The sequence below is a fragment of the Ammospiza nelsoni genome, chromosome 1 (assembly GCF_027579445.1).
Source record: "Ammospiza nelsoni isolate bAmmNel1 chromosome 1, bAmmNel1.pri, whole genome shotgun sequence".
NCBI classification, from domain to species: Eukaryota; Metazoa; Chordata; class Aves; order Passeriformes; family Passerellidae; genus Ammospiza; species Ammospiza nelsoni.
This window is the reverse complement of record NC_080633.1, coordinates 20,814,747-20,842,333: the sequence shown is the minus strand read 5'-3', so window position 1 is coordinate 20,842,333 and position 27,587 is coordinate 20,814,747. Positions and strand designations below refer to the sequence as shown.

At 38.0% G+C, this 27,587-nt stretch overlaps 1 protein-coding gene across 7 annotated transcripts in view; it reads left to right on the top strand.

Moving 5' to 3' along the window:
* The window catches only part of LOC132084716 (macrophage mannose receptor 1-like), a 31,732-nt gene extending 16,279 nt beyond the window's left edge, over positions 1-15,453 (top strand). For all 7 annotated transcript variants that reach the window (XM_059489989.1, XM_059489984.1, XM_059489977.1 and 4 more), the window contains 15 exons: positions 463-501; positions 598-761; positions 1,813-1,880; positions 2,291-2,391; positions 3,127-3,269; positions 4,384-4,489; positions 5,266-5,462; positions 7,058-7,160; positions 7,819-8,051; positions 9,194-9,359; positions 10,710-10,862; positions 12,305-12,421; positions 12,682-12,849; positions 13,934-13,969; positions 14,351-15,453. In XM_059489989.1, coding sequence (XP_059345972.1) covers positions 463-501; positions 598-761; positions 1,813-1,880; positions 2,291-2,391; positions 3,127-3,269; positions 4,384-4,489; positions 5,266-5,462; positions 7,058-7,160; positions 7,819-8,051; positions 9,194-9,359; positions 10,710-10,862; positions 12,305-12,421; positions 12,682-12,849; positions 13,934-13,969; positions 14,351-14,550 — 1,994 coding nt within the window. In that variant the 3' untranslated portion in view covers positions 14,551-15,453. The remainder of the gene's footprint in view (positions 1-462; positions 502-597; positions 762-1,812; positions 1,881-2,290; positions 2,392-3,126; positions 3,270-4,383; positions 4,490-5,265; positions 5,463-7,057; positions 7,161-7,818; positions 8,052-9,193; positions 9,360-10,709; positions 10,863-12,304; positions 12,422-12,681; positions 12,850-13,933; positions 13,970-14,350) is intronic.
* Positions 15,454-27,587: the final 12,134 nt, after the last annotated feature.

Below are 27,587 nucleotides of genomic sequence, written 5' to 3'. Positions count from 1 at the left end.
ATACTAATAAAAAGTTACATACAAATAATAAATATAAGTATATGTAAAAAAGCAAAAATTTGTTTAGTATTTGAATTTCTTGTTCAAATACAACACAATGTCTATAAAGAATTGTTCCAAGTCTACCAGTGTTGGAGTATTTTCTCTGTTTAGTGTTCTTTCAGAAACACATATTCATTCAGACTAACTTCAGCCATCCAATTTAAGCAATATTCAAGATATACAAGATGCACTTATCAAAAATCTACCAAGACAGAGATGTAGGCCTGTAATGCATCTTTTATTCATCAAGCATCCATTTTTAACTTTGCACCAAAGATACCATATAATTATATTTTGCATTGAATATATAAATGTGAAAAGTTCATAGACATTAAAATAATTTCCATTAATTGAACACATACTGGCTCAAAGTTTGGGAAATATTTTACATCATCTTATTTTTATCCCATTTCATTACAGGGACACCCTTGAAACCAGAACCTTTGGGCCTTTCTACCAGTAAGCTTCTATTTGTTTTCACTTACCTGAAGGTGGTGCAATGTAACACCACCAGCTTTGCGTAAACAATGCAGAGATTTCTCTTCTGTCTTGCAGCATATGAAGTCACAGAAGATGGCTGGATTGTAAAAGGAGACAAACAATATTTTTTCAGCCCAGAAAAGACGTCTATGGAGAAAGCCAGAACATTCTGCAGAAACAACCACGGAAATCTTGCTACTGTTGAAAATAATAGTGAAAGAAAATTTTTGTGGAAATACGTAAGCGGAGATTTTGTTGAGTTATACACTGCATGATTTATATACCCTTTGTACATATCCTCTGCTTGTGAAGTACGGAAGAATGTACTTGTTGCATAATATTACCACTTTTACCAAATATTACTACTACTAAAATTTTATTAGGATTAGGTTTAAAGATTCTATGAAAAAAAAAATTTATTCTACTAAATGAATCTTCACTTCAGGGAAAAAAAAACATGTAAAAGAATTTAATGTTTACTCAGATAGTATTGTCTATTTTAGTCTGAATAGAGTTCTGAGCAAATAGATAAGGAGCAATGAACCGGCAGGGTAGGTGTATTCTCAGCAAACTGTCCTTCTGGCAGGGTGGTTGCCTCTACTCTGAATATCATATACTAGAACCCAGTGTTGCACATAGATCAGGCAGGCAGCAGTGTAGCTTTGATGGTCCTGGCTGATGGTCATGCTGCTCTCCAAAACAGCTTTTCAAAGAAAGGCTGGTCCAAGTCAGACTGATCATTCCAACAACTCTTCATGGATCAGTTTTCCTGTTCCATGACTGAAGCATAGCAGGGGAATGCTGACAACTTCATAGCATGGATGGTACCTCAAACCTCTGCCATAATCCTGCTTGGTTTGCTAATACCAACACAGCCACACAATCACCTTTCTGAGCCACACTATTAGATGTTTGCTTTTATTGTGTGGGAAATGATATAACAGGAGGAGAGCTCAGACAGCTTGAGACTCAAGAATTACATAGCTGCTTACAACTAGGAAAGGATCAAAAAATCTATACTTTATGTTTTTCTCAAGTCTTCTATGACCTTTTCTTCTTAAATTGAGAACAGAACTTTGAAAGCTTTGATCCTACCAGTAATTCAGCCAAAAATGGGAATGTATCAAAAAAATAATAATAAAGCAAAACTGTAAGTTTTACAGTAACTCAGGTGAGTGTGCACAAAAAATCATTTAAAGAATATGTATTCATTTATTTTCTTCTGTAGAAAAATATTTACACTTTTTAATAATATTATAAAATTCTAATTTATTTATTTATTATGCTTAGATCTTAAAAAATGGCAAACTGAACTCATATCTCATAGGATTAATCCAGAATGCTGATGAACAGTTCAGGTAGGTAAATAAGCTTCATCAAGATCCATAAAGAGCAGTTGTAGGAGTATTGTAATGCCAAAGTTCCTTCTGGAGGAACCACTGCAAAGGAGTTAAATGCAGATTCAGAGAGTGATAATGCTTGTTGGAATGTGTGCTCTCCTTCAGTTAAACTACATTGTACAAACACAGTTCTAAATGGAAGTTTTGTATGCTATGAATATGTTGATAATATCTGTTAAAAATAAAGGTATTTTTGTCTTTGACTTGATATGCAGAGATTTCATTATTTAAGATCTTTCAATCCTAATGGAAACTCAATTTACGGAGACACTCAGCTGTAATTTTAAAAAAATATTTTCAGTATGTTAAGGAAGATTTTTCTCAACTGTTTCATGGACATTGTCTCAGCAACCACTTCTGCTTTTCAGTTGGATGAGTGGAAGCCCAGTGCACTATGCAGCTTGGGCACAGGGTGAGCCCAACTTTGCAGAAGGTCAAGAAAATTGTGTGGTTTTAAATAAAAAAGATGGTGAGTCACACAACTATGGTATGTAAAGTAATTTTATGGCTGCTGCTGTTCCAATGTTTGTTTAAAATCTCTTGTCAATTTTCACCCATTCTTTACGAGAAATTTTGAGAAATATGCATTATAAAGAATAGTTGTTATATCCGAGGTTTCTTCAGGGGCAATATTATCCATAAAAGTGGAGTCTAAGAAATTGATTTTAATGGGAAATGCAGTGGCAATTTCATCACTGGTGTTTCAGCTGCAAAAAGAAAATGTTCAATTCAAATCAACAGCAATTATTTTTTTAAATTATTATAATTAGATAATAGTGAATTAAAAATATTTCCTAATAATAGAAAGTATTTCAACTTCTAATAATAGTTTTATAATTTATTTTTAATTATTAGATAATATTTTTAGTGATAATAGAATTGTTAGCAAAGGAATAGAACATACATAGATTTTCACATTCTGTAGTGCTTTCACTGATTCAGCATTACTTGACACTTGCATCTTTCAGTGCAACAAAGCTGTTAGGGAGGGTTTCACTGAGAGGCCACCTCATGGCCACTTCTCGCCCAGTGACAGCAGGACCAAAGTGCCCCTGTACACAGGGACAGTGGGAGGTAGAGCTGAGCTAATGCAGGTATCCCCTATTCCCATGCAGATTGCTTCTGAACTTCAGAAAGAAGTTCACCTTCCCACAAATTTCAATCTTATTGCGTGTCTTAATACCTAAACTTTAATTGATTTCAGGCTTGTGGAATGATGTCAACTGTGGTTTTTCCAATGGCTACATCTGTGAGAGGCACAGAAGTTTTATAAATGAAACCCTTCCTTCAGCAGTACCTTCAGCTCCTGGAGGATGTCCTGCAGGTTGGATTTTATTTAAAAATCAGGTATGACACTTTCACCTAAGAACAATGATATTACTGCTTGGGAAGATACTTAGAGATACACTTAAGGCCTTCTGTCTCTCAGATACGTTTTGTCAGTTGCATTAAAAAAGGAACCCATTGGCTAATTACTGCAAAATGGTGGCTTTACAGATGTTTAATTGTTTTCTTGAGAAGTGGCCGCCTGAGGCACATTGGGAAAACTGTTACATTGTATAGATGTTTCAAAAAACTGAAGAACTGAATTCATCTGAAAGCACTGGGCATAGCACAAAATCAGTCATTTGAGATGGAACAAATCAGAAATAAGACAATTTTTTTTCTAAATAGGCTCCAATGTAATGCTTGCCTCTTCCCAAAAGAGACAAACTTGATGTGCTTAATAAGTGAGGGCTCTCTTTCCTAACACACACAGCATTATGTGTTAGGCACCCACAGGTGAGTTTATGCCAGGTTACAGTCATCAGTTATCATTTCCAAAACCTTGCAAGATAATTCTCTGACTGTGCTACTGGCATGACACAGAACAGAGGGTGAGCTGCAAACATGGAGGGCACATGAGGAACACTGGTAATTATCAGAACTTCGAGGGTGAATATGTATTGGTAATGTGATGGCTATACAGTTTTTAAGAAATTAGTCACACACTTCCAGTAATGAGAGAGCTGTATAATGACATTAATGAGAGATCTGTATAATGAAGAAGGCTGAATAGACACAAGAGTACTTTGACCACAGACACCAGGTCAAAAAGGGTTTTCAGAAAGTTCCAGCAACTCCACACCTGGGTTGGGCTTTTCCTACAGTTAGAACTTGGTCTTGTGGTGGTGTATGGCTTCTAGAAGTCTCCGAGTTAGTTAAAACATTAGATTCTCATCAGACTCCTACTGTGTTTGTAAATAGCTATTTGAATTTTGTTGTGACTTTTTCAATCCCTTGCAGAAAGACAGAGAGCAAACTTAAAATTTGTAAATGGTTTTGATTTGGCTCCAGATCCAAGTTAACTGAAAAAATATTTTGGGGGTCTGAATTAGGGTGGTTTTTACTTAAACTTGTGTAATTCATACGTAAATTCTTTGTCCTGTCACTCTAACAGTCTATACTTATTTTTCCCTAGTGTTACAGATTTTTTGGCTCTGGCTATGATTTCTGGAGTACTGGAAGAAGAGTTTGCATGAGCCTTGGAGGAGACTTGGCAAGCATTCCTAATGAACAAGTTCAAGGTATAGTGCAACAGCCCCTTAGGTAATAGAGAGCCTTTACTCTGTATACAGTAGACATTTCCTGCAAAGAAGGCAAGTGCCAGTATGTAAATTATTGCTTTTTATAATTTGTATTCAAATTATGGTTATATGCCCATGGCATTAAGTGTTTTTAGAACTGAACAATCTGTTTGGGGCATGCTAGTCATGCTAAGGACTGCTTCTTCATGTTACATGCAAAGTGTATTACATTATTTATAGGGATGAATTAAGATAAAATTAAAAATCTGGATCTGGCATTTATGAATTTAGGCATAGAGAAAAAACCAGAATGCATAGTCTGTTTGTGCCAGAAATAGAACGGGATGTGTGTCTATACCTCTGCCTAAATTCTGCAACTTGATTTTGTATAATGCCAGAGGAAGACATACTTTGACCTTGCCGGTGTTCCCTGGCTTCAATTTGCAGCTGTACATATTTCCATCAGTCAAGTGGCTCATCCTGACTGCTGAAATAAGTGAACACTTTAGATATCATGGTGGTCAGACAGGCTTTTTTTTTCTATTCCTCTTTCCAATCTTGCTTCATTGTTCCCAAATACTTGGACTCTTTGAGATTTTTCATGGGTAACGGCTTGGCATAACCTTGAAATAATGAAATCAGGTAAATTTCTGATCAAATAAAATTAAAATGTTTTTATAAGATTTTATAAAAAAACAGTTAAGTATTTATGAGTTGATGCTTTGACTGATCATGTAACACAATCATTTTCTCCTCTATTTTTATTTTTATTTTAGCTTTTCTCACGTACCATTTGAAGGATGCTTCAAATGATCTTTGGATTGGCTTGAATGATCTGCTCAGTGAACTCAACTTTGTTTGGTCTGATGGAAGAGCTGTCTCATATACAAACTGGGCTAAAGGTTCCCCAAAACTTGTAGAACCTATTTTGTATGACAGTCTGCATCCAGAAGATGGCCGAAATCGGCAACAGGTAAATATTGCTTAGTGTTTGCCACCAAGTCTAAATCTGAGGAGCAATACCACTCCCAGTAAGCAGCTCACACCACTGCAGACCTTGCCCCAGCCTTCTGCATTGGTTGGTCATCTATCTTTATTCCGGGACTGGACATAAAACCTTTCAATGTTTGAGTATTCTAGCTATTTCAGAGCATAAAATGGCATTGCTGTAATTTTGTCAAAGAATTTGCCATAATCGCAGCAATGGACAGATTGAATAATGGACTGGATATATTGAATAAAGTTAGCAAAGTTACTTTCTTTTTCATAGTAAATTGTTAATTTTTCAGAGAATATAAATGCCACATTGGAATTCTAGAAGTCAACACACAATTACTTTCATGTCTATGAAGGAGGGAGAAGAGGATGTAAGAGAAAAAGAGTTTAAGCATTTTAACTTTTTCTCATTTTAAAATTGTAGTTAAATTACTAGGGGCCAATAGATGTCAACTACTTTTGAAGCCCATCAAACCCTCTCCACTGCTAGCACTTAAACTAAACCTCATAATGCTGTAATTAAAATAGCATTCTACATAACCATACCAATACTGACTGATTTGCACAGCCGCATTGTCTATCTTCTATTTATTTCTATATCTTGCTTTCCAAACTCACCCTTCACAATGTATCATTCCACTTACTGTCCATTCTCCCACCATTTTTGCATCCATGCCTTTAGAGAAGTCAGGGATCTGGGCAACCAACTTAGACTACACCTGAGCCAATTCATGTTGCCCCTCCCCATTAGCCATTGGTCAAGGCATGCAGGAAGACATAAATGACACTGCACAAACCAGAGCTCCACTGCAGCTCTAATAACGCTAGGAAATACCAAGCAGGAAAAAAAATGTGCAAAGGTACATCCTGCTTTTCCCCTTCACCTTCAAGACACTAACAGCTCCCTCCTTCAGAGGATCCTTTTCAAAGGCCCACAATTACCCCATGGCAGATTATCAGAGCAGATTGCAGCTTGTAATAAACTTGTAATAAATTTCAGCTTCTTAAGTTGATCTCATGTAGCTGAAAGAGAAATTCTAAGAATTAGAGCTGATGAGAGGTCTGCCAAGGACTATAATCCACGTGATTTTGTCAAGAATCAGCACTATTTCTAGCTGTCTTTGCAAGTGAAATAGAAAGTACAACCTCTATTTCATCTTTATTCAAAACCTTACTGATAGTCACTCATTAGTTGGGATAGATAATGTGGAAGAAAGTTTTTGAAAATAATAATGTCTTTCAAGTATTTCTCCTGGAGAATAACTAAGTGAAAAAGCAGGCTGAGCTGAATAGTGTAAAACAGGGGAACTAGCCACGACAAGGAAGGTCAGAAAAGACAGGGAATGATGAATGAAAGGCTTTTCTAGAGTTGTAACACACCTACAACACCAGAACAAAAAAAAAAAAAAACCAAAAAAAACCAAAAACAAAAAAAAAAAAAAAAAAAACCAAAAAAAAAAAAACCAAAAAAAAAAAAAAAACCAAAAAACCCAAACCTGAAACTACTCAATTATAGTACTCTGTTTTATAACTTCTAATAGGCATGTATATTCTTTTCCTTACTTCCAACAGTTTGACTGTGTTTCCCTGAAGAGAGGTCCTGCTGATGACACAGGAAAATGGAATAATGAGGAGTGTTATAAGTACAGAGGGTATATATGCCAGAAGAGTAGTGGTGAGTTCTGCTATGTTAATCTTGAAAATAATAACATAAAGATGAAATCAAATTTTCTTGTTTAACACACTTTATTTCAGTTTAGTTTTAGTTTGTTTCAGTTTGTTTTGGTTTTTAGATAAAGTATCTGTAAAACCTAAGGGTCCATCTTGCCTTCCAGTGTTACTTAGCAATGTTTTTGAGACAACATAGTGGAATATGGGAAAAGAAAATTATTTTATTTTTAAAAATGTAATTTAATAGATGAAGCCCAAACAATTTTAATTATATATGTTCATGATGATCTTTAGGGCATCAAAACTAGTAAGTTTAACATTATTCATAAACACCTGATAGTCATTAAGCTGCAAAGAGTATTTTAAAAGCAGACAGGACAGGTGTGTTATTTTTGTATGATGGGGTAAATTTACCTCTGCAATGTAAAATACTGTGTATTTACTGATTCAAAATTGTCAGAGGTTGAAAATACTTTTCTTTTATCGGAAGTGTTGTTTTGATGCTATATTTAATTACAAACAGCTAAGAAGATGTTCCATTCCATTCGTAATTTTATATTAGGTTTGTAAATAATGAAGATGCTACTCAATTCCACAAGTCAAATATGTGACTCCAGATTTAACTGCTCATGGGGCTCTTTTTTTTTTCCTTTTTCCTACAGATCCTGAACTTTTAAAATCACCAGAAACAGTGCTGGACTTTTCTTTTGCCCCTTCTAGTGGGATTAGCTATTCTGTTACTCGTTCCAAAATGAAGTGGGAGGAAGCACACCAAAACTGCAATAACAATGCCTCAGAACTTGCCAGCATTTTAGAGCCACATAGCCAGGCACTGTTTTTCCTACTTGCAAAGGAATATGGAGAGCCTCTGTGGATTGGTCTGAACAGCAACAGGGTAAGAACAAAGGCATTGCATACACACAGTCAGGCTGACACACAACCTGATTTTACTTCATGCTCTCATCTTGTTGCCCATTGGGATTTCTGCCAGTGTAGTGCTGAAAACAGAATGTTACATCAATGTAACAGCCATTTGCACTGGAAATCTTCAAGTAAGACTCCTACAGTAGAGATCTCCTTTAGCACAAGGAAATGTTACTGTAAAACCAGTATACAACAATGCAGTGCATTGTTTGGAGTTGTTTAAAGTATCTCAGATATAAATTGTAAAATTTCCTACATTTTGAGTTGATTTTAATCTAAAAGTGATTCCAGGCACAATGTACATCCTGCCCTCCTGCCATGTGTTTACGTACCTCCGTCAGTGATCAGTGACAAGGTATCAAGGTATCTGTCACCTGACAAGGAAAAATTTTTGTGTGTGTGTTTATGCTTGCACATTTTACTAGAGTGGTCTTATTTATGGTAGCAATAGCAAGCTACAGCTGTGAACAGAAAGTGGGGTAAATACTAGTAAAAGGAATATTGAGGCTATATCTTATGGTATATACTGACCACGGCTGTATTTTTTTTAATTTGAAAATACAATTGGCGTAACTGCTCCCATTAGAAGTTAGAATATTATGGAAAAATAATCCCTTCTGTTTGTGAGATGTCTACATCAGTTGTATGACAGGAGAGGGTGAGCATTTGGATGGTAGGTGTGTTTTGACAGGCTACACTCTTCATCATGAATCACAGTCACGACAACTACAACAAAAGCAATGGTGATCAGAGCTGCTTAAGAGCACTCCCACACACACTCCCATTCTACATGCAGATGTTTGGGTGGTCATACCAACAGGATATCTTATCTGACTCCTCATTTTATGCCTTCTCTCATGCCCCCCTTTTCTCCCTTCCATTTCCCAATGCTTTAAAAAAATGCTCTGAATTAATGTTAGATATTTTTGGAGGCATTCACAATTGTGGATGACAGACACTGTACATTTTAGTCAGTGAGCATTTACAAGCTAAGAAGAAGCACTAGTAAGCAGATGATTCTACACAGGTTATGTGAGAGTCCTCTTGAGGATCCTGTTAGTAGCTGTGTCACTGTAAGCAAACGTGAAATTACCATATAGATTTTACTTCCAGACCAATGGCAAGTATCAATGGACTGACAGGTGGAGTTTAGTTTACAGCAAGTGGGCCAGTGGAGAACCAAAGCAGACATTAGCATGTGTCTACCTAGACACTGATGGCACCTGGAAGACAGCTTCTTGCGAGGAAAAATTCTTTTCTGTCTGTAAAAAATCAGATGGTGAGTAACTCCATACATGCATCTTGACTAGAGGCTGTATAGTGCAATAAGCCACTGGAAAAATACTTGTTTAATATACCAGTATACAGGAAGACAGAATTACCTAACTAATTCTAAATATTGACATGAATTCTTTCCAAAAGTTAGTTGATTCATAGTAATTACCAAAAGCCTAACCAAAGGATTGAATATTCACTTTTTTAACTATTCATCCTATTAGGAAAAGTAATTCACTTGCTATAGGTTCTGTTTTTATTAGGCATTATAGGAAATTCTGTATCCAGTTTGGGGCACCAAAGTTTGAAAAGCTTCTCAGTCAACTTGGGTTTTCAGATCACCGGGTAACAATAATTTAAAGAAAAGATTGGAGCTGGACAAAAGACTAAGACATCAAAGACTATGAGAAATCGTATTATCAATACTAAATATTTAAAAATGAGCCTTACAGGATGGAATTTAATTTTTCTATGTGTCTGATATGAGTTGGAAGGGGTAACAGGCTTAAATACAGCAAAGAAAACCTGATTTTATCAGTATAAAAGTCTTTAATAAATGCTCTGGACACATCAGCAAATCAACATCACTACAGCTTGCTAAGAACAGACAGGACTAATATCTGTCAAAAACAATATATCAGCTTCATGTCACCTGTGAGCACAAAGATGAAGTAAATAAGCCCTCGGAAAGCACAGTCTTGTATAATTTATATGGAAATAAGCATAAATATTGACATGCTACACTCAAATTTTAGCTATATTCTTGGATTTTTCAACTTCATGGAAGATCTTCAATCATAATTCACATGACAAATTATGTTCTAAGATGTTTTAATATGACAAAAAAACCTCAAAATTCATATATAATGTCTCTTTTCACTTTATGATTCTGTAAATCTCATTTGGGAGCTAAATATTCCTTAGAGGAAAGCAACAGACTGTAGTAGACTTACAGGAAGAAAAGGTAATTTGGCAGAATATATAATTTACATTCCATCTGTATTTATCTACCCATCCAAAATCTTCCTATTATATAAGTGACCATGGAATGTATTCAGGATGCAGTTTAATAAAGTCCTGCAAGCTATGTTTAGATATAACAACACTTTCATTCATAATCACCGTTTCTACTGTAAGGTTTTATAAGGTTTTGATATGGTCAAATCACATTGACAAATAAATATGAAGGAAAAAATTGTCTGAAACAGAAAGCCAGAACCATATTCAAGCTCAACTTAGAACAGGCTTAATTTCCTCTAAAATTACAAACCTAACATTAGTTTTGTCATACTAGTACAAAGGAAAAACCAAGTTATATAAAATAGCTGGACTTAACTACCTGATCTCTTACCAGTAATGGCCCCTACTGAACCCCCACAACTTCCTGGAAAATGCCCTGAATCAAGAGGACACAAATCTTGGATACCTTTCTCTGGACACTGCTATTACTTTGAGGCCACCAAGAAAAGAAGTTGGTCTCAAGCTCACGAGGAATGTGCCCAACTAGGTGAGTGTTTAGTCTTAGAAAGATTGATGATGTAATTAAATAAATAAAATAATGGATAATATTGCTAAGCAACCCTCAAATTACTGTAAAACTGCACATTTAATGCTTTTTTGGTTGCTTTTCTGAGCATGCTTTTGCACAATAAATGTAACTTTTGTCAGAGACAGCAGCATCTCATATCTCAAAATCCGGTGAAATATGAGTACCTCAAAAATATTGAATTCTTACTAGTTTTATGGAAAAAAAATAATTAGATAGGGAAATAAACACTTTTACAGACCCACTAAGGCACAGGCTGCAGCACTCACTTTCCCTTCCCCAAGCAAAAGGGACTCCACATGCCATGCAGTCTGGGAGACACAAAGTCATAGGATAGTTGTGTTTGTTAGTTACAGGGCACAGGGCATTAAGTGGACCTCAGTGGCTGGACAACAAATAAAATGGAGGAGCTGCTTGCATTTCATGAACCAGTAAAACACACCCAGCCATGAAGTTGCTGCTATGGGACAGCCCCATGCTGCCCCCATGGAAAGAAGAGCAGTATCTTCATCAGGGAAGGGAAAACACACATTTCTGAGAACTGGTGCAATGCAACACATATTTCAGTGTGAGTAAGAATAAGAAACATCCTATACATTTCCAAAGGCACTTCCTCATATATCTGAAAACATTGACCTATAACTGAGTAAACAGAAAAAATAGCTTTGTAAAGTCATTTTGCTCTACAGCTGTACGGCAACAGAATTCCCAGAGTGGTTTTGTAGAAAGATAAATCACATAATTACTACAAAAAGTAAACATTACACTAATAACCAGGATGAAAGGTTACAATTGGACACTGCTTCATGTTTTAAATTCCTACACTTTTGCGTGCCTGTTACCCACCGGCCAGGCCAGGAAGGTGGTCCTTGTACTCCCAACACAGTGTTGTATATTTCCAATGCCAGGGCATATGACAATTATAAATCAACTTCTGGTCATCTTTTGGACTGCAACCTCCATCTGCTGACACATCCTACCTAACCTGTTATTATCAGGCACTGCCAAAACTGCTGCCCACGAGCCACCAATGAGGGACAAAGCTGTAGTGGCAAGCATGGTGGTGACTACAAGTTTCAGCTTTCTAGCTCCACAATCAGGGCTGTGGTCAGACCTGTCCAAAAAGTATTACAGGAGAGCAATTGTGCTTCTCTAAAATAGCAAAGACTAAAAAAGTCCAGAAAATTTCAGAAAATGCATATCTTTGTGCAGATTTGCATCCATACAACACACAGTCATGCTCAAAAAAGATACCATAGAGTGATATAATACCCACAACAAGACCAGTGAACAATATAGAAGAGTTGGTGTCTTTTATATACTTTTGCATTTCTTTTATGTGTTTATTGACTTGAGTCCTAAAAATATGACCCAGTGTGATGTGTTCCTTTATATTTTTTCAGGTGCTGATTTGGTATCGGTAGGAGACCATAGTGAAACAAACTTTCTGTCAGAAACCATTAAGATACTCCACGGAAAATCATTGAACTTTTGGATAGGGCTAAAGAAAAATGACAGAGGTAATATCTTTCATGCCATTACCCTATCAAATAAAATTTCATGTCATGTTAAAAAGAAATCAACTTCGTACACTTGAAAGTACATCTATATATATAAAAATAACACAAAGTTTATTTCAAATTATGCATAAATATGCTTTATATTTGAAACATTTAACTAGCTATACATGTTATAAATGTTTGTTTTCTCCTTTACAACTCATTGTATTTGTCTAGATCCATGTATATATATATAAATACATGTTAATTTTTAATATTAGGACGGTGGGTATGGACAGATAAATCTGCAATGGATTTTGTCAACTGGCAGCTGGGACAACCATCAAACCAAAGGCTTAAGGACTGTGGAGAACTATGTGCATTGTCCGGCTCCTGGAACGCCAACCTCTGTTCTTTCAAAAAAGGATATATCTGTAAAAAAGTTAAAAGTAAGTAGCATTTCTAATATGTTAAGATTAGTTTCTAACAATGTATTTTCATTGTACAACACAGAAATGTAAAATACTCTAAGTCTGTGTGCAAAACCAATTGACTCTAATGGCTGCCTGAATACTGGCAAGCCCTGCATGGTTTCTGACTGCCTTCTCAGAAGGCTGCACCTCCCCTGTGTCCTCTAAAACCACCGTCAGCACTGTGCAGCCATCGCAAATACTTCAGGCCCCTGAGTTTAGGTGAAAGCTAAGCTCAAAAGCAACACTTTGTCTAATTTCAGCTGATTGTATTCTCAAACAAAATCTTGTTCTGATGAGTGCAATGCAAACTGTCTTGTAGAAATGCTGGAATTGGTGATTCCTTTCCTTACTGACCACTGATCTGATGGATTACAGGAATAGCATGGCAAACATTCTTGTGGCACTCTTTATCTACAGTATCACAGAATCATGTTTAATAAAATACTGATAGCATCCTGATAGAAAAATTATCATCCTTTAGAAAATGCATTAGTTAGTTTACCAACTGAGATTAAATAAAGTAGTACAGAACATGGACATTTTGTTTGGTTAAACTTCATATTTCTGTTCACCTTTGTATTACCTGCTAAGTTCAGGAAGAGCAACTACCATAGGAACTACATCCACATGGAATAGTTGTCTCTGACAGAAGGGGCTACAACAATAGAAAAGTCTTTTCAGCTCAGGTAAAATGCTCATGATGCATTGCTAACACTCAAGACCTCCTTTCAGGAAGTACCTTAAAATAACTAAGGATACTGTGGGGAGATTCTAAGAAATAAACATATTTGAAAACACTTTTTGAAATAACAGAAGTCTGTCTCTACATGTTGTTTTGGGTATCATGACTAAGGAAATCAGATGCTCTTAGGATGAAAGACCAAATCAACCTACTAGAGTTTTACACATGCTTAGTTCCATCCCTCTGGAAGAGTGACTGTCACCAACACATGAATTCAGGGGGAATTGTCAGAAACACAGGTACTTAGGAACTTTGAAATGCCTTTTTTTTTTTTTTTTTGTAAGCATTCAGAATAAACATTTTTTTTCCTTTCAAAAGCTCCTGAAAAGAAAGAAATTTCAACAGAAAATACAGGTAAGCATACAGACTTTTAAGTAGAATAATACGAGCATGCTAAAATAAAACAAGAATAGAATTACATAGTTTCACAGTATTTGTTTTGAGAGTGTTTAAAAACAAAAAATCCATAAAGTTTTACTCTGTATCTCAATATAGGATATAGAAGTTATCCTGAAGTAAACATTGATTTACTTTTATGTTTATATTTTTAATATTGGGCTTTGATCAGATTCAATTCTATTTTGTTTGGTATTCATAAAAAAAAACCAAAGCACATGTTGAACTGGAAATCTACATGCACATTGATTTTTTTTTTTTGCTTTCTTGTTACAGAATTCTCATTTATTGCTAAATTCTGAAATATTTTAACCTTTTTTCCATTGCATACCCTTACAGAAGAGAAAATGGAGAAAGTACTTTCTGCTGGCATCATTTGGCTGTTCGTTCTTTTAGCCCTTTCTATAGCTGGAGCTGGAAGTGTAATTTATTTCTGCTTGAGGAGGAAAAGACAAAACCTGCCACATATTTCAACCAGAATGAGTGGATCAGAAGCAACTGTGGATATTCAAGTAAAAAACACACATTCAGACATGTAGTCTGACCAAATGCCCATGTGATCCAACTACCAGAAACCAGGCTTTATATTTATAATCAGTGAAATCTTACCCCAGCTTTGTGTTTTCCTACCCAGACAATAGTTTCCTTTCTTCTCAAATACACATACATCTTTCAAAATTCCTTCCAAAGTGTTACAGAGTTGTTTAGACTGGGGAATGTATATGTGTTTTTCATACAAATGGGCATGGCTGAAAAGAAGGCTCCAGAGGTGTTATGGGGAAAATCTGACAGATATTTATGATATGAAAATTACTTTATTTAGCTTAGTGTAGAAATTATCCATTTTTACACACAGGCAAAACATTTCTCATTACTTTAAATTATTTTTCCCTGTGTGTTACTTCAGTGGTATCTAGACTATGATGGGAATCACAGAATTAACTAGGCTGGAAAAGACTTTTGAGATCATCAAGTCCAACCTATGAAACACTGTTCATTACATGTTTTCAGCTTCATGTTTTCAGCTTCATAGTTTATGATACTATCTTTTTATTCATGTAAAATCTGTTATGATACCTGCATCTGTGCATTAAGTACTATTTGTTTACAAAAAAAAGACAGAAAATTGTAAAAAAATTGAAGAGGCTCATTTAATCTAACCTCCAGTCTGGAGTTTTGAATTATGCCATTTCCTACTTCCTTGCACTACTCTAGTATTCTGCAAATACCTCTATTTTTTGGCAGTTCAAATTAATATTAAAGATAGAAAAAGAGATGATCTTTCCATTGGGTTTTATTTCAGTAATGATTCTTTTAGTATACAGAGCTACTCCTTTTAAAATCCAAGCATGTATAATAAACGGCTGTCTTATAGTGCTTTCTGTAATTCTTCGGTGCAGAGATATACTTTTTGAAAATACATTCCTTCTTCTTTGTTGTGATTTTGTTTGACAAGGTGCTGCCTAGACCCTTCTCAGCTTTTCTTCCATACATTCACACAGTGGCAGGGTTTGCCTCAGGGGGCAGTTTATCATTCTGCACATTTAAGACACGCATCACCCCTCCTAAAGATTGGAAACACCTTTCGCCAAGCCACAAGAGGGCATGTGGCACTAACACTGAGGGCCACATGGAGGAGCAGGACTAGAGCAGAGGAGCTTCTACCAAATGAATGTATTGGGCAACAGATTCCTTCTTTGGCCCCTCTGACAGAACTTCTCACTCACTCCACATACTTATGGTCTCTGACTGACAAAAAGATGTGGCCACACTAAAAATTTCTGCAAGGGAAGAAAATACCTGGAATAAGTGGAATAGGAATTTCTGCAGCAGGACTTCTGTGTCCATGCCTGAGCAGCTTGAGAACATATTTGAATTACCTCTACTATTTACATTTCTTCAGATATCCGTCAAGCAATAAAGGCCTCTAATTAAAAATATTATTGATAGTTACTTATAATGGAAGTTCCCCCTTCCTTTAGGAATATTTCTTTCAGATATTTTAACAAGTGCTATCTTGAAACATGGGTCACCTCTGGTAACATTTCCTCTTGAGAGTTCAATTTTCCTGAGCACTCCTTTGCTGGATGGACACACATTATTCCACACATTATTCTACATCTTTGGTTAAGCTGGTGAAGAACTCTCACCAATCACAGAAACAGAAAGATATTCACAGAATATGTGGCTTTCCTTTTTTTACTTAACCAAGTAATGTCGTACATAAAATATCTGGTTAAAAACAAACCGAACCAAACCACCAGAAAAACCCAAACAGAAAACTCCCATCCATAGGTTATTTAAAATAGAATAAAAAATTAAATAAACCAAGAGTCTATTTTACAATTTATGTCATTTGAACACTGTAAAGCCCAGAGATAACAGCCTTCAGAGACAACAGTCCCTTAGGTTACTATAATAATATAATGCTCCTTACAATAAAGAAAGTCATTGCCATTTTTGGGAGGAAATAGGAAATAGCTGTGAGAGCTTTGCACAAAACTCTGCAAATGAGAAAAACAACACCTGCTTCCCACGGAGGTGACTAGAGATAAAAGTGTTTCCTGGTATGTACTACAGATATCTGGGAATACAGGGTTCTGCTTGCCCTTTGGATGAGTTAGTAAGGCAAGCACTTTTCCTGGTCTATGTCTGCAAACAGAACGTGCTGCTGATCCTACTGTAGTTATGCCCAGCTAAGTGAATCTTATAAATTAAAGTTACCTTTCCGAAAAGAAAAGAAGGAAACATATAATCAAAAAGACTGATTTTTTTAAAGGTATTTGTAAGTTAACTATAAAAATTGGGAGTTTGTGACAGAAGTCTTCTGGTGACCAAATTCAGCAACTGGGAGCACCTGCTAATTCTGGGACCTTCAGAGAAGAAGCCTGGCACCACCACACAGGAAGCTTGGAGAGCTCAACAGTCAGGCTGCTCTGCATACCAGCTCTATCACATGAAAATATTTTGATATGTGTATATTTTTCTGTCCAGCTACTCTATAGTTGGACTGATCATCATGACTGAACAAAAACTGGACAGGATCACATGTTGCTGATCCCCCTGCAAAGTACTGAGAGACCAGAGCCTGATCCAAAATGCCTCCTACAGAAAGACAGAGAGTATTGTAGTGAGAACAGCAGTGAAACTAAATGAATACACAGTGAGCCAGTGCAGTGGTGCTCACACCTGTGGCCAGGAGCTGAGAGCCTTAGCCCTGACCAGATCTGCTCACACCTGGCAGCCACTGTCAGCATTAGCTGCTGTTTGCAGCGTGGGACAGCAGTGCCAGAGCAAGGATACATCATTCAGCCTATGGTCTCTCAAAGAACTAAACAGCCACTGGGGAAGGGACCAATGCATATGAGCACAGATTCTTCTGCATCTGTCATTTGAACCTGAGAGTGGATATGATTAAGACATTGCCTACACACCTCACACACTGCTCAGACACAGAAGAAGGCTGGTGCACTTGGTTAAACTCCACAAAACAAATAAGGCTCTCAGGCCTTACTTACCATGCTTAATCCCAAATCCCAGTGTTTCTGGTCAAGTAAGTTGTTTACATGTTTTTCTTTTCTTTCTAAAAAGTCCTGTATATTTAAAATCACTGTCCTGTCAGTTCAGTGCTGGGAATACGAAAAAAAAAATTGCCTACTGTGAATGCTGCTGTTTAAACTAAATTCAGAGTGGAGAAGACACCTCAGCACTGATGTGTTTCATACTAATGTGTGTGATGTGGGATTTTTCTTCTCATTTTCATAAATAAATGGTGCCCAATTTCCCCCTGTTTTAATCATTACCACTTGCAATGACAACATAATCTTTTTCATACGTAGGCTCAGCTATCTAAGGAGCTTGAAGGTGATGGAATTCATCTCACAAAATGTAGATGTCTAAAATGCAGCCATATCTAACTGCACCACTCACCCAAGGTCAGCGCTGTGGTCGGCACAGAAGGATGGATACATTACAGTGCAATTACTTGATCTGGTCTAGAGAGTGAAGAGAACTCTAGACTCTCTCTGACACAAAGCCTAAAACAATTATCTCACAGTAAATGAGTTCTGCAGAATCCACTTATTAACTGATATCTTATGCAATTTTGTACAAAACACACGAATAGATTTTAGTTGATTATATTCATTATCAATAGCTCCAGGCTATTCAGAAAACTTCTATCAAAACAATTCCTTGTAGATTTTTTTCCCCCTGGCTTGAAAATCATTACTCTTGGAAACAAAGCATCTGTCAAACTAAAAAAATTCTGTTGATTTTATTTTCCATACTAATTCAGAATAGAGACTGAGCTGGTAGCATTTCTTAAGCAAATGTTAAGAACACAGACAGAAGCTCCTACAAAATTATAAATAAACTTCCAAGGCAAGAATCTGCCTTGGTACCTCCATAAACATTTCCTAATCTAGTGCCAGAATAGGTGAAAAATCAGTGAAGTGTGTCTGCTTATAATCTTGATACAATCTCTGTGTTTAATGCACACCAAACTGTTTCCCCAGGCAGGTACTGATGTGTTCACACCAGTGAATCCTTGGGAAGGTTAAGTTGTGCTGAGCATCAGAAATGAGGGCTCTGCCACTTCTGTCTCCACCACTGATACAGAGAGTAGAAAAACTGAGCATAAAAGTACTGCTCAGTCCCATACAGAGTGCTGCTGCTAAAAGCTCCCTCTCCTACTCTGCACAGACTGCCATAGAATCACTGCACCTGCTTTGGCTATATTCTGTTTACATTTCTCCCGTTTATTTCTTTCTGAAGCCATGATCTTGACACTAAGCTGATAATTGCTATTTACCAAGAATTGTTTAATTTTTCCTTCAGCTAAATCTGGACAGAATTTATTTTTAATTTCTGTAAGCCCCAGTTCTGTTCACAATACCATAGATAAGTCATATGGCATAGGTACATAATATCATAGATAAATCTTAACTAGCATTTAAATATCATTACCTATTAATATTTGTATATCTCAGCCACTCTACCCAACCCTGTTCTTATGCAATGTAGGAAACATTTCTGAATTATACAGCTAATGGTTTCAAATGATGCCATGTTCCACTGGCAAAAAGTGATCAGAAATGGCTCATTACTTGAACTGTATTGACAAATAATTTTCAAATTGTTTGCACAAATGCACAGACACAGGTGGGTAGAGAATGGACTGAGAGCAGCCCTACTGAGAAGGACTTGAGGGTGGTGGATAAGAAGCTGGCCATGAGCTGGCCATTTGCCCTTGCAATCCAGAAGGCCAAACACGTCCTGGGCTGTGGCAGAAGTGTAAGCAGCAGAGCGAGGGAGGTGATTCTCCCCCTCTATTCCTCTCCAGTGGGACCCCACCTGGAGTGCTGCATCCAGCTCTGGGGTCACTGGCACAGGAAGGACATGGACCTGCTGAACCAAGTCCAGAGGAGCCCCCAGGATGATGAGGGGGCTGGAACACCTCTGCTATGATGATAGGCTGAGAGAGATGGGGCTGTTCAGCCTGCAGAAGAGAAGGCTCCAGGGAGACTTAGAGCACCTTGGTTAAAGGAGGCTACAAGAGAGCTGGAGAAGGACTTTTTACAAGATCATGTAGAGATAGGACAAGGGAGAATGACTTTAAACATAAAAAGGAAAGGTTTAAATTAGATGTTAAGAAGAAATCCTTGACTAAGTGTGCTGAGACACTGAAACAGGGTGCCCAGAAAGTCATGGACCACCCCATCCCATTCTAGGATTCTATGAAATTAATTTATTGCTACATTCTTCTCCTTTTCCCCAATTTATTCTCTTTACCAAACCTTGCTATTTTCATAAATTTTGTCTCAACAAATATTTTTAAAAACATTTTCAAAGGAACACTGGTTTCTGACTTTTCACCCTCCAAAATATATCCAAGGTATCTTTTAGCAGCCAACTGCTTCCAGTTACTGCCAGTGATGATTACCACCAATAACTGGGTTATTTCCTTTCATGTCCAGTCTGAAGTTTTCCTGGCATAGCTCTGAACCATCCTCTTAACAAGCACCTCTCTTCTCCCCCTAATTTTCTTTCCCTGCTGTGATTTTAGTATTAAGTTCAAAACTGAAATGTTAGAAGGAGATCAAAGTGTTACACCACAGCTTTTCAGTACCTCTTTTTACATCAAGGAAAGTGGACTGGTGACTGCTGTTACCTAATTTGTCATATAGTTGTAAGATTCTCTAAGAGAAAATTCACTCCATTTCCCAAAGTTTCCATCTACCATATACAAGTTTAGAAGACACATTTGGAAAGATATTTAAATGTAAGGTCTTCATGTAACAATCTCAGTATGTTCGTTAATCACTTAAGAATATTTTGCAAATTTTATGGTTGAGAAAGTATTTGAAATTTGCGATATGATACAGTTTATGTTCATTTAGCACTCAAGCACAACCAAACAAGACATTTTTTTCTAACTTAACATTACTTTTGTCCACTCACTAGTGGGTTTCTGCAATTCCCAGCTGTTCCTAACTTCGTAATTTCTTTTTTATAACTTTGCTACATATTCAGAGAAAATTGTTCAACTTCATTACTTGATCCCTTTCTAATAAAAGAGAAATTGAATGGTTCACATTATTCTGGACTTTGTCTGAGTCAGGTTCCAGGTATTTCTAGGTATATTCCAGGCACAATGGAGAAATTTTTTCCTACACTGACATTCAGATGACAATTGGCACTGGCATCCCAATATTCCCTGACCTACGCACTGAGGACGGGGCTCCATCGAAGACCAGCTGACAAATAAGCTTTTATTGTTTCCTCCTGGAACTGCAAAGCAAGTGAAGAAGGATCTTCTCCATCCTGGAGTACTTCTAGACGCCTCTCATTGCTCTGGTTATTGGGCTGAGGAATGACCACTGGAGAGTGTCTTGTGAACAATGCAAGAACTCAGGTTTGGCGGGTGCCTCCAAGTCAGCCCGACACTGGCTGGCACTGCGGCCTTGTGGGGTCTCCAGGCTGGAGGATATTCACAGCCTCACTCGGTGCCAGGGGCTGGACTGTGCGATTTCTCTTCCAACCCCACCCTGCGGTGATTCGGTAGCTTGGCCATCCTCTCCCTCTGCCCAGGTAGCCACGCCGGCGTCCGGTTCGGCCAAGCCTCACAAAGGAACAGCGCCCCTAAGCGAGGGGAGACTGAACCCTCTCTCTTCTCTCCTTTTCATTAAGCCCCGGGCTCCAAGTCCCGCAGCCTTCCCGACGCGGGGATCATCCCGGCGAGGGCTGCACGGCCCGCACCTCACACCCGCCTTGCCCGCTCCGCCAGCAGCGGCCCCGCTGCCCTCAAGCACTGCAAGCCTCCTCTGACGCCTGTGGGAGCTGCGGGAACAAGCGGGGCTGTGCGGGGCTCCGAGTCCGACACGGAGCCGGGAATGGCGCTGAGGCGGGTACGGGAGGGGAGGGCAGGGCAGGGGAGCGGCAGGAAGGGCAGAGGAGGTCAGGGTAGAGGAGTGGAGGGCAGCGGAGCGGAGGGCAGGGTAGAAGAAGGGAGGGGAGGGGGGCGGAAGAGAGGGTAGAGGAGAGCAGGGCAGAGGAGGGGAGAGCATGGTAGAAGGGTACAGGGTAGGGCAGGGCAGATGAGGGGAGAGCATGGCAGAGGAGGACACGGTAGGGCAGGGCAGATGAGGGGAGAGCATGGCAGAGGAGGACACGGTAGGGCAGGGCAGATGAGGGGAGAGCATGGCAGAGGAGGACCTGGTAGGGCAGGGCAGATGAGGGCCGGGGCAAGGGCGCCATCTAGCGAGCGAGCCCGCGCGCTGGCCGGGCCCGGGGCGCCGGGCTCCCCCGCGCTCGTTGCCGCTGCCCGGAGCCGCAGCGCTGGCCGGGCCCGGGGCGCCGGGCTGCCCCGCGGTTGTTGCCGTGCCCGGGGCCAAGGGCAGCGGCTGAGCCTCGGCCGGAGCAGTTTTACTCGGCAGGCCCGGATCCCCGAGCTCGCGGTGCCCGCGATGTGCCCAGCACGGGCGCGCTGCCCCGTCCCGCAGGCTGGTCCCAGCGGACGCGTGAGGCCCTGGGAGGCTCGGCCTGGGCCCAGGGGAATGGGCTGCCCTGGGGATGAGAGGGAACGGCTTCAGAGCCATCGTTAATTTTTTAGCTGACGAATGAGATAATGACCTGGTCTTCTCTCTCCAGCTAATATTGTCTGTTTTTACAGCTCAGGGTTGTATGTATAATTTTTCCCTTATGTTTGACCTGTAAGTGAAGCAGAGCTAGTAAAATAATGGTAATTTTCCTCAGCTTCTCTTTTGTTTCTACCTTTTTTCCCTCCCTTCTCACAAGTCTTGTAGGACCATCACAGCAGCGTTCCAGGTAGGCATTTGTCATCATACATGACATTAGGGTCAGTTTAAACAATATTAGCAACAAGCAGAGGGGATGTGTGAGTGATTCACTGGTGGTTCTGGTTAGCAGCTTATTACATGGCAAATGAAAAACTGTGTGCCTCCATCTCCCTTGCTAATAAAGGCATAATGTGTGTTTGTCTCATAGAAGCATTATCAAGATCAGGTAATTGCTTTTAAATCTTAAAATTGAAAAGTCTACAGAAATGCAAAGAACATTAGCCTGTTATCATTAGAGATACAGAACTGACAGGAATTCTCCTGGCTCAATTTCAGAAACTTGTTTACACACCAGACTTGCCCCTCTTGGGGATATAAATATGGTCACTTTTATTTCCAATGTTTTTGTCATAATGTCAGGATGAAGATATTTTGCTGACTGCATCACTTGTCTTTCTGTAAATGTCCATTTATTGTCTTTCAGTAAATGTCCATTGTGTTGTTTTTATGGGCTTTTTTTCAGACTTTAATGAGGTACATTTATTTCTTTACAGATTTCTGAGGAAGTGAAATGGAGTTGCAATTAGAAGCAATATGGCTTTGACACATCAGAGAGCATCAGTGTAATTGCAAACAGTACTTCTGGTTTTGTTGACTCTTTAAACTGTTTGCTAAGATGGTATTGACTACAACAGATTGAGAGACTTCAAATGAAGCAAGAATATTCAGTTATCTGCACAATGTTTTTTGTATGGGTGGGTAGTCATGTAGACAGCACATGTGCATGTCCATCTCTGCTTTTTGTAGCAAAAGCTCACAGCAGAAGGCTAATCCATCCTAAGAACACAAGGCCCTGTAAGTGTTGTACTGGGTGAAGGTCACTCTAACATTAATTACATCCTCCTCAGATTTGACATATGTTAAGAAAAAAAATTTAGGAAGTATCCTAAAAGTTGTTCTGAAAGAACTAGAAATTGCTGTTTGCTCTATTGCATAATCTCTTATTGAAAACATTACCAATGCCAGAGGAATAGCAAGACACAAATATTACATCAGTCTCTAAAACAAGCTCTGTGTTTCCTGAGTACTTTAAGATGGCTAATCTAATTTTCTGTAAGGTAGACTGATAGAAACAGTAATTAGGAAAGAATTGGGAGACAGCTATATTAAATTATAGAAGAGTAAATATGTGGTTTATATTGGAAGATCAGGCCTAACAACTCTACTGGAAGGATCCAATAAATATGGAGAGTATAGATCATGCCCTATTCAAAGTGTCCTAAATCACCTGGAAGAAGGAGGTAGTGATGGCGTCTACTGGTGATTCACATGTATTCACATGTATTTGTGGTGGCCAAAACTAGAGCTTGAGTATGGATACCTGCAGAAGATTTTTCCACTGCTGAGCTATGACATAATAAATTGGAAGCTAAATTTAGTGCTGTGAAAATCAAACTAAACTACAATTTTAGTGACAGCTAAAATTAGCAACTTTAGCTATGAAATGTATTTCCCTCTCTCACATGTATCCACTGGGGTGATTCCTTTAAAGTGCTTCTTTACTGTCTGAAATACTCAGCTAACTTTCCTTTGTCAGGAATTCTGACAGTTAATAGCAATATTTTATTTTGTTTTGGAAGAGAAAATGTATGTTTTTATAAGACATTGCCAGATGTACTCTATTGCAGAAAATACTCATTCAAGTTCTATGCTTGCTTATATAATGGTTTTCCAGCATTTAAAAACAAGCCTGAAATGTGACCTGTTTATTTGTATGGAATCATTCATGGAGATAGATTGTACTGACAAGCAAAAAAGACACTTTCTGTAGCACTGAAAGCTGCATATGTACTTCATCTGGGATGACTTCCAGCTCTGTTTACTAAGAGACTATATTGAGGACTTCCATACTAGTGCTTTAGTGGGAGCTCAGAACATGAGTAGAAATCCATATGTTTGGTACTCTGAAGATGTTGAGTGTTTCACTTGATCTGGTGCTCATGATGGGGCAGTTGGAACTTGATGATACTTTTATGTCCCTTCAAGCCCAAACCAGTCTATGGTTCTGTGATTCCACTGATACTTTTCCATTGGTTTAGATGCTTAGCCAGTATGTAGGGCCATGCCAGCTTGCTTGTATTCAAATACATATTTATATAAAACAAGTGATTAATAGATTCCAAGGTCAGAAAACAGCGTGATAATTGCCTTCTTTAATCAGAGACCAGATTGTATGACTTAGATCTGAGTCAATTCATGTCAAGCTATTCTTCTACCATATCTTTTGATCATTTTACAGAGATTACATATTTTTCCACTACTATCAACAACAGAAACACATTAAACTGTCTCCCTGCTTTGTTCTTGTAACATCCGCTTTGTTTCAGAAATATGCTCTTATTTCCTGCAAGATTTCCTTCATGGGCCTGTTATTCCTTCTCACTTAGATTAAAAATATCCTTTAATCTTGCTTTGTGACTAAGTAATGAACTTCCAGCACTGTGTTTATCTGTGCAGCATGCTGGAAATACTTTGTCCCTCAAATCTTAGAATGCTTGGAATGCCAGTTGCTTAACCTACAAAGACCTAGGATAGGGCAACTAATAATGCTTTTCAAGGTAGCAGCCTTCCAACCACCATCAGTTGTTCAGAGATGTGTGCCTTGTGGACACACTCATATTCATTAAAATGTGACTTGACTTTTAGTCACTTTAAAATCAAAATTTTGAAGTTTACAACAAATTATACTTTAACATCTTTTTTTTTTTTTTCCAGCTTTAGTGAAACCAGTTTAAATATCACTTTCAAAACTGACATAAGAGTGCTACATGTAAATGAGCCTGTAGTCATGTACAGCTGTTTCCTGAGAAATTTGTTGAAACTCACTGCTGCTGAAAATGAAATCTGGGTTTATTATGCCTAATACAAACTGTATTTATTTGTGCTCCTGTGTGGGCTCTGCTTACTCTAGGAAAATGCTCTATGCTGCACATCGTGCAGTAACTGGCAGGACTGGAGCCCTACAGAAATATGATAGAGGAGGTGAACTGGTAGATTCAAGTCCAATAATTTGTGAACATCTAGCTGACATACTTTTATCTTTCTTTCCTTGAGAAAGTGTCTCAAGGGAATTTGATACATCTTTTGTGATGGATTTTTCATGCCAAATATCAGTCTCAACTAGTGAGTTATTTTCTGTATTTAAATTGGTTTTGGAATTGCATATATTGCACTTATGCAAATTTTGTTAGGGAAATCCATTACAGTTTTATAAATTCAGCAGATGTTTCAGTGATTTTATCTTGTGTGCATATCCCACCATTTATCATTAAAACAAACATTGTTAAAGACTGTGGTAACAAACTATGATAACTTACTTCACCAATTAATAACTTCTGGACGTAGAAATATTTTCAAATTATACAGTAGAAATCACTTATTATCTAGTTGTACATTTTAATTTTTATTAGAAGGGCTTTTCTTCCTATATTAAACATTAATCCTTTATATTAAAGTACTTTATATTAAACTACTAAGAAAGTAATCAGAAATTATTGCCAAGATTAAACAATCATTATGCAAAGTTACAGGTGCAGTACTTGGAATGTTCAGTAATTTTACTGTTTCATCTCTAGTTTATGTTTGTAGTAGATAAGTTATGGATAATTGAAAGTGCCATCTTTTTAAGCAAAAATTTTAAATCCAGTTCTCTAAACTGTGATGAATCAGAAAAAAAGTAAACATACAAATGACATAGTTGTAAAGGATAAACTTCTCTTGTGGTCTGTTTCCCTGTTCAAAAGGACAAGAATTTAAGTCTGAGCAGGATCTCCAGTATGGTACTTAACTGCTGCATAGGGAGTAAGAGACAATCTGGAAAGAAGGGAAATTTGCACAGTCTGTTAGTTTTCTTTGATGTTTTCTACTAGTCTGGATTTTTATGGCAATGTTGCAAATCACATAGCCGACAAATGCACTGTGGAATCACAACCAGTTAGAGTTCATGAATATTCATCAGATGAATTGCCATATTAAGAAAGAGAGCTTGGTAGGTTTTAGTGATAGTGTTGCAGCTGTCTTCCATATTTGTACAATAATATGTAATCAAACTAATGAATTCTTTGTCTTGATAATATTTTTTATTATGCTGTTGTGATCCTTAATGTTTCATGTATGATCCTCTGTGATACACAATTTAAGAGCTCCATTCTTATCAAATTAAATGGATTCTTTACTAAACTAACCACTTATGGAGGTGTTTTACACATCACTTTAAGATTCTCATCCTTGGGCAGTATGCTGGGTAAGTTCCCAATCTGAGTTATAGCTAAGGCTAGAAATTGAAATTTAAAACTCTTACTTGATAGGAATATTTAAATAAAACATCATGGAATGTGGCCAAGTGTACAAATCTTCGGTTCAGTTTCCTGCAGTTGAATAAGGCCGGATTCCTCTTCGAGCTACTGGAGTTGTGTGCTGTTACAGTGTGGTTTATGTTGTAGCCACTGTAAGACATCAGACCTAAAAGCAGAAATGGCCATTTTCTTGATGAATGGAACCTTAAAAATTTCATCAGTGATCACCCCACTGCATCCCAAACAGAAAAGTATTTTCTCAGTCAACAGCCAAATCAACAGTATTTTCTTGTACAGATGGACTGTAAAGGAAGCTATCAGCTAATACATATTATATATATATATAGATCTTGCCTGCTTATACAGGCAAGGACTGTGCTTTAGGCAGGCTGACAGGACACAGGCTGCCTTGGGGCATACACTCAGAGTTACCACCTTCAAGCAGTGTTACCTCGTAGTGGTAGCGTGCCCCCTGTACTAGTGTGTAGTACTGCCACACCTGGGCACATCCCCGTGACAAGGAACATCTGCCCTCGTGTGCAGCTGTAAGAGCCTGAATGAGAGATGTGGGACTCCAGGCAGCTCTTCAAAATGCAGTTTATTACATCCAAGATGTTACAGCTGTGCAGGGTCATAGGCAACAGAGCCTGTGCCTACAGCTCTGTCAGCTCCAGCTGCAGGCAGGCCTGGAGACCCTTTGGTTTTGGTTACAATGTATTATATACTTTTCTTTGCCGAGCATCTTAATACAGAAGAACCAATCTATACCTTAACTTTTACCTACAGCCTATCATAACTACTATAATTACTATATTCATGTTACTATATTCCAATCAATGTTAGTACATTACAGTTTAAGCTAGAAGTTTTTCAGTTTTCTTGCAGTGGAAAATTCTGAGACCTCTTTTCTGGTTGCAACAT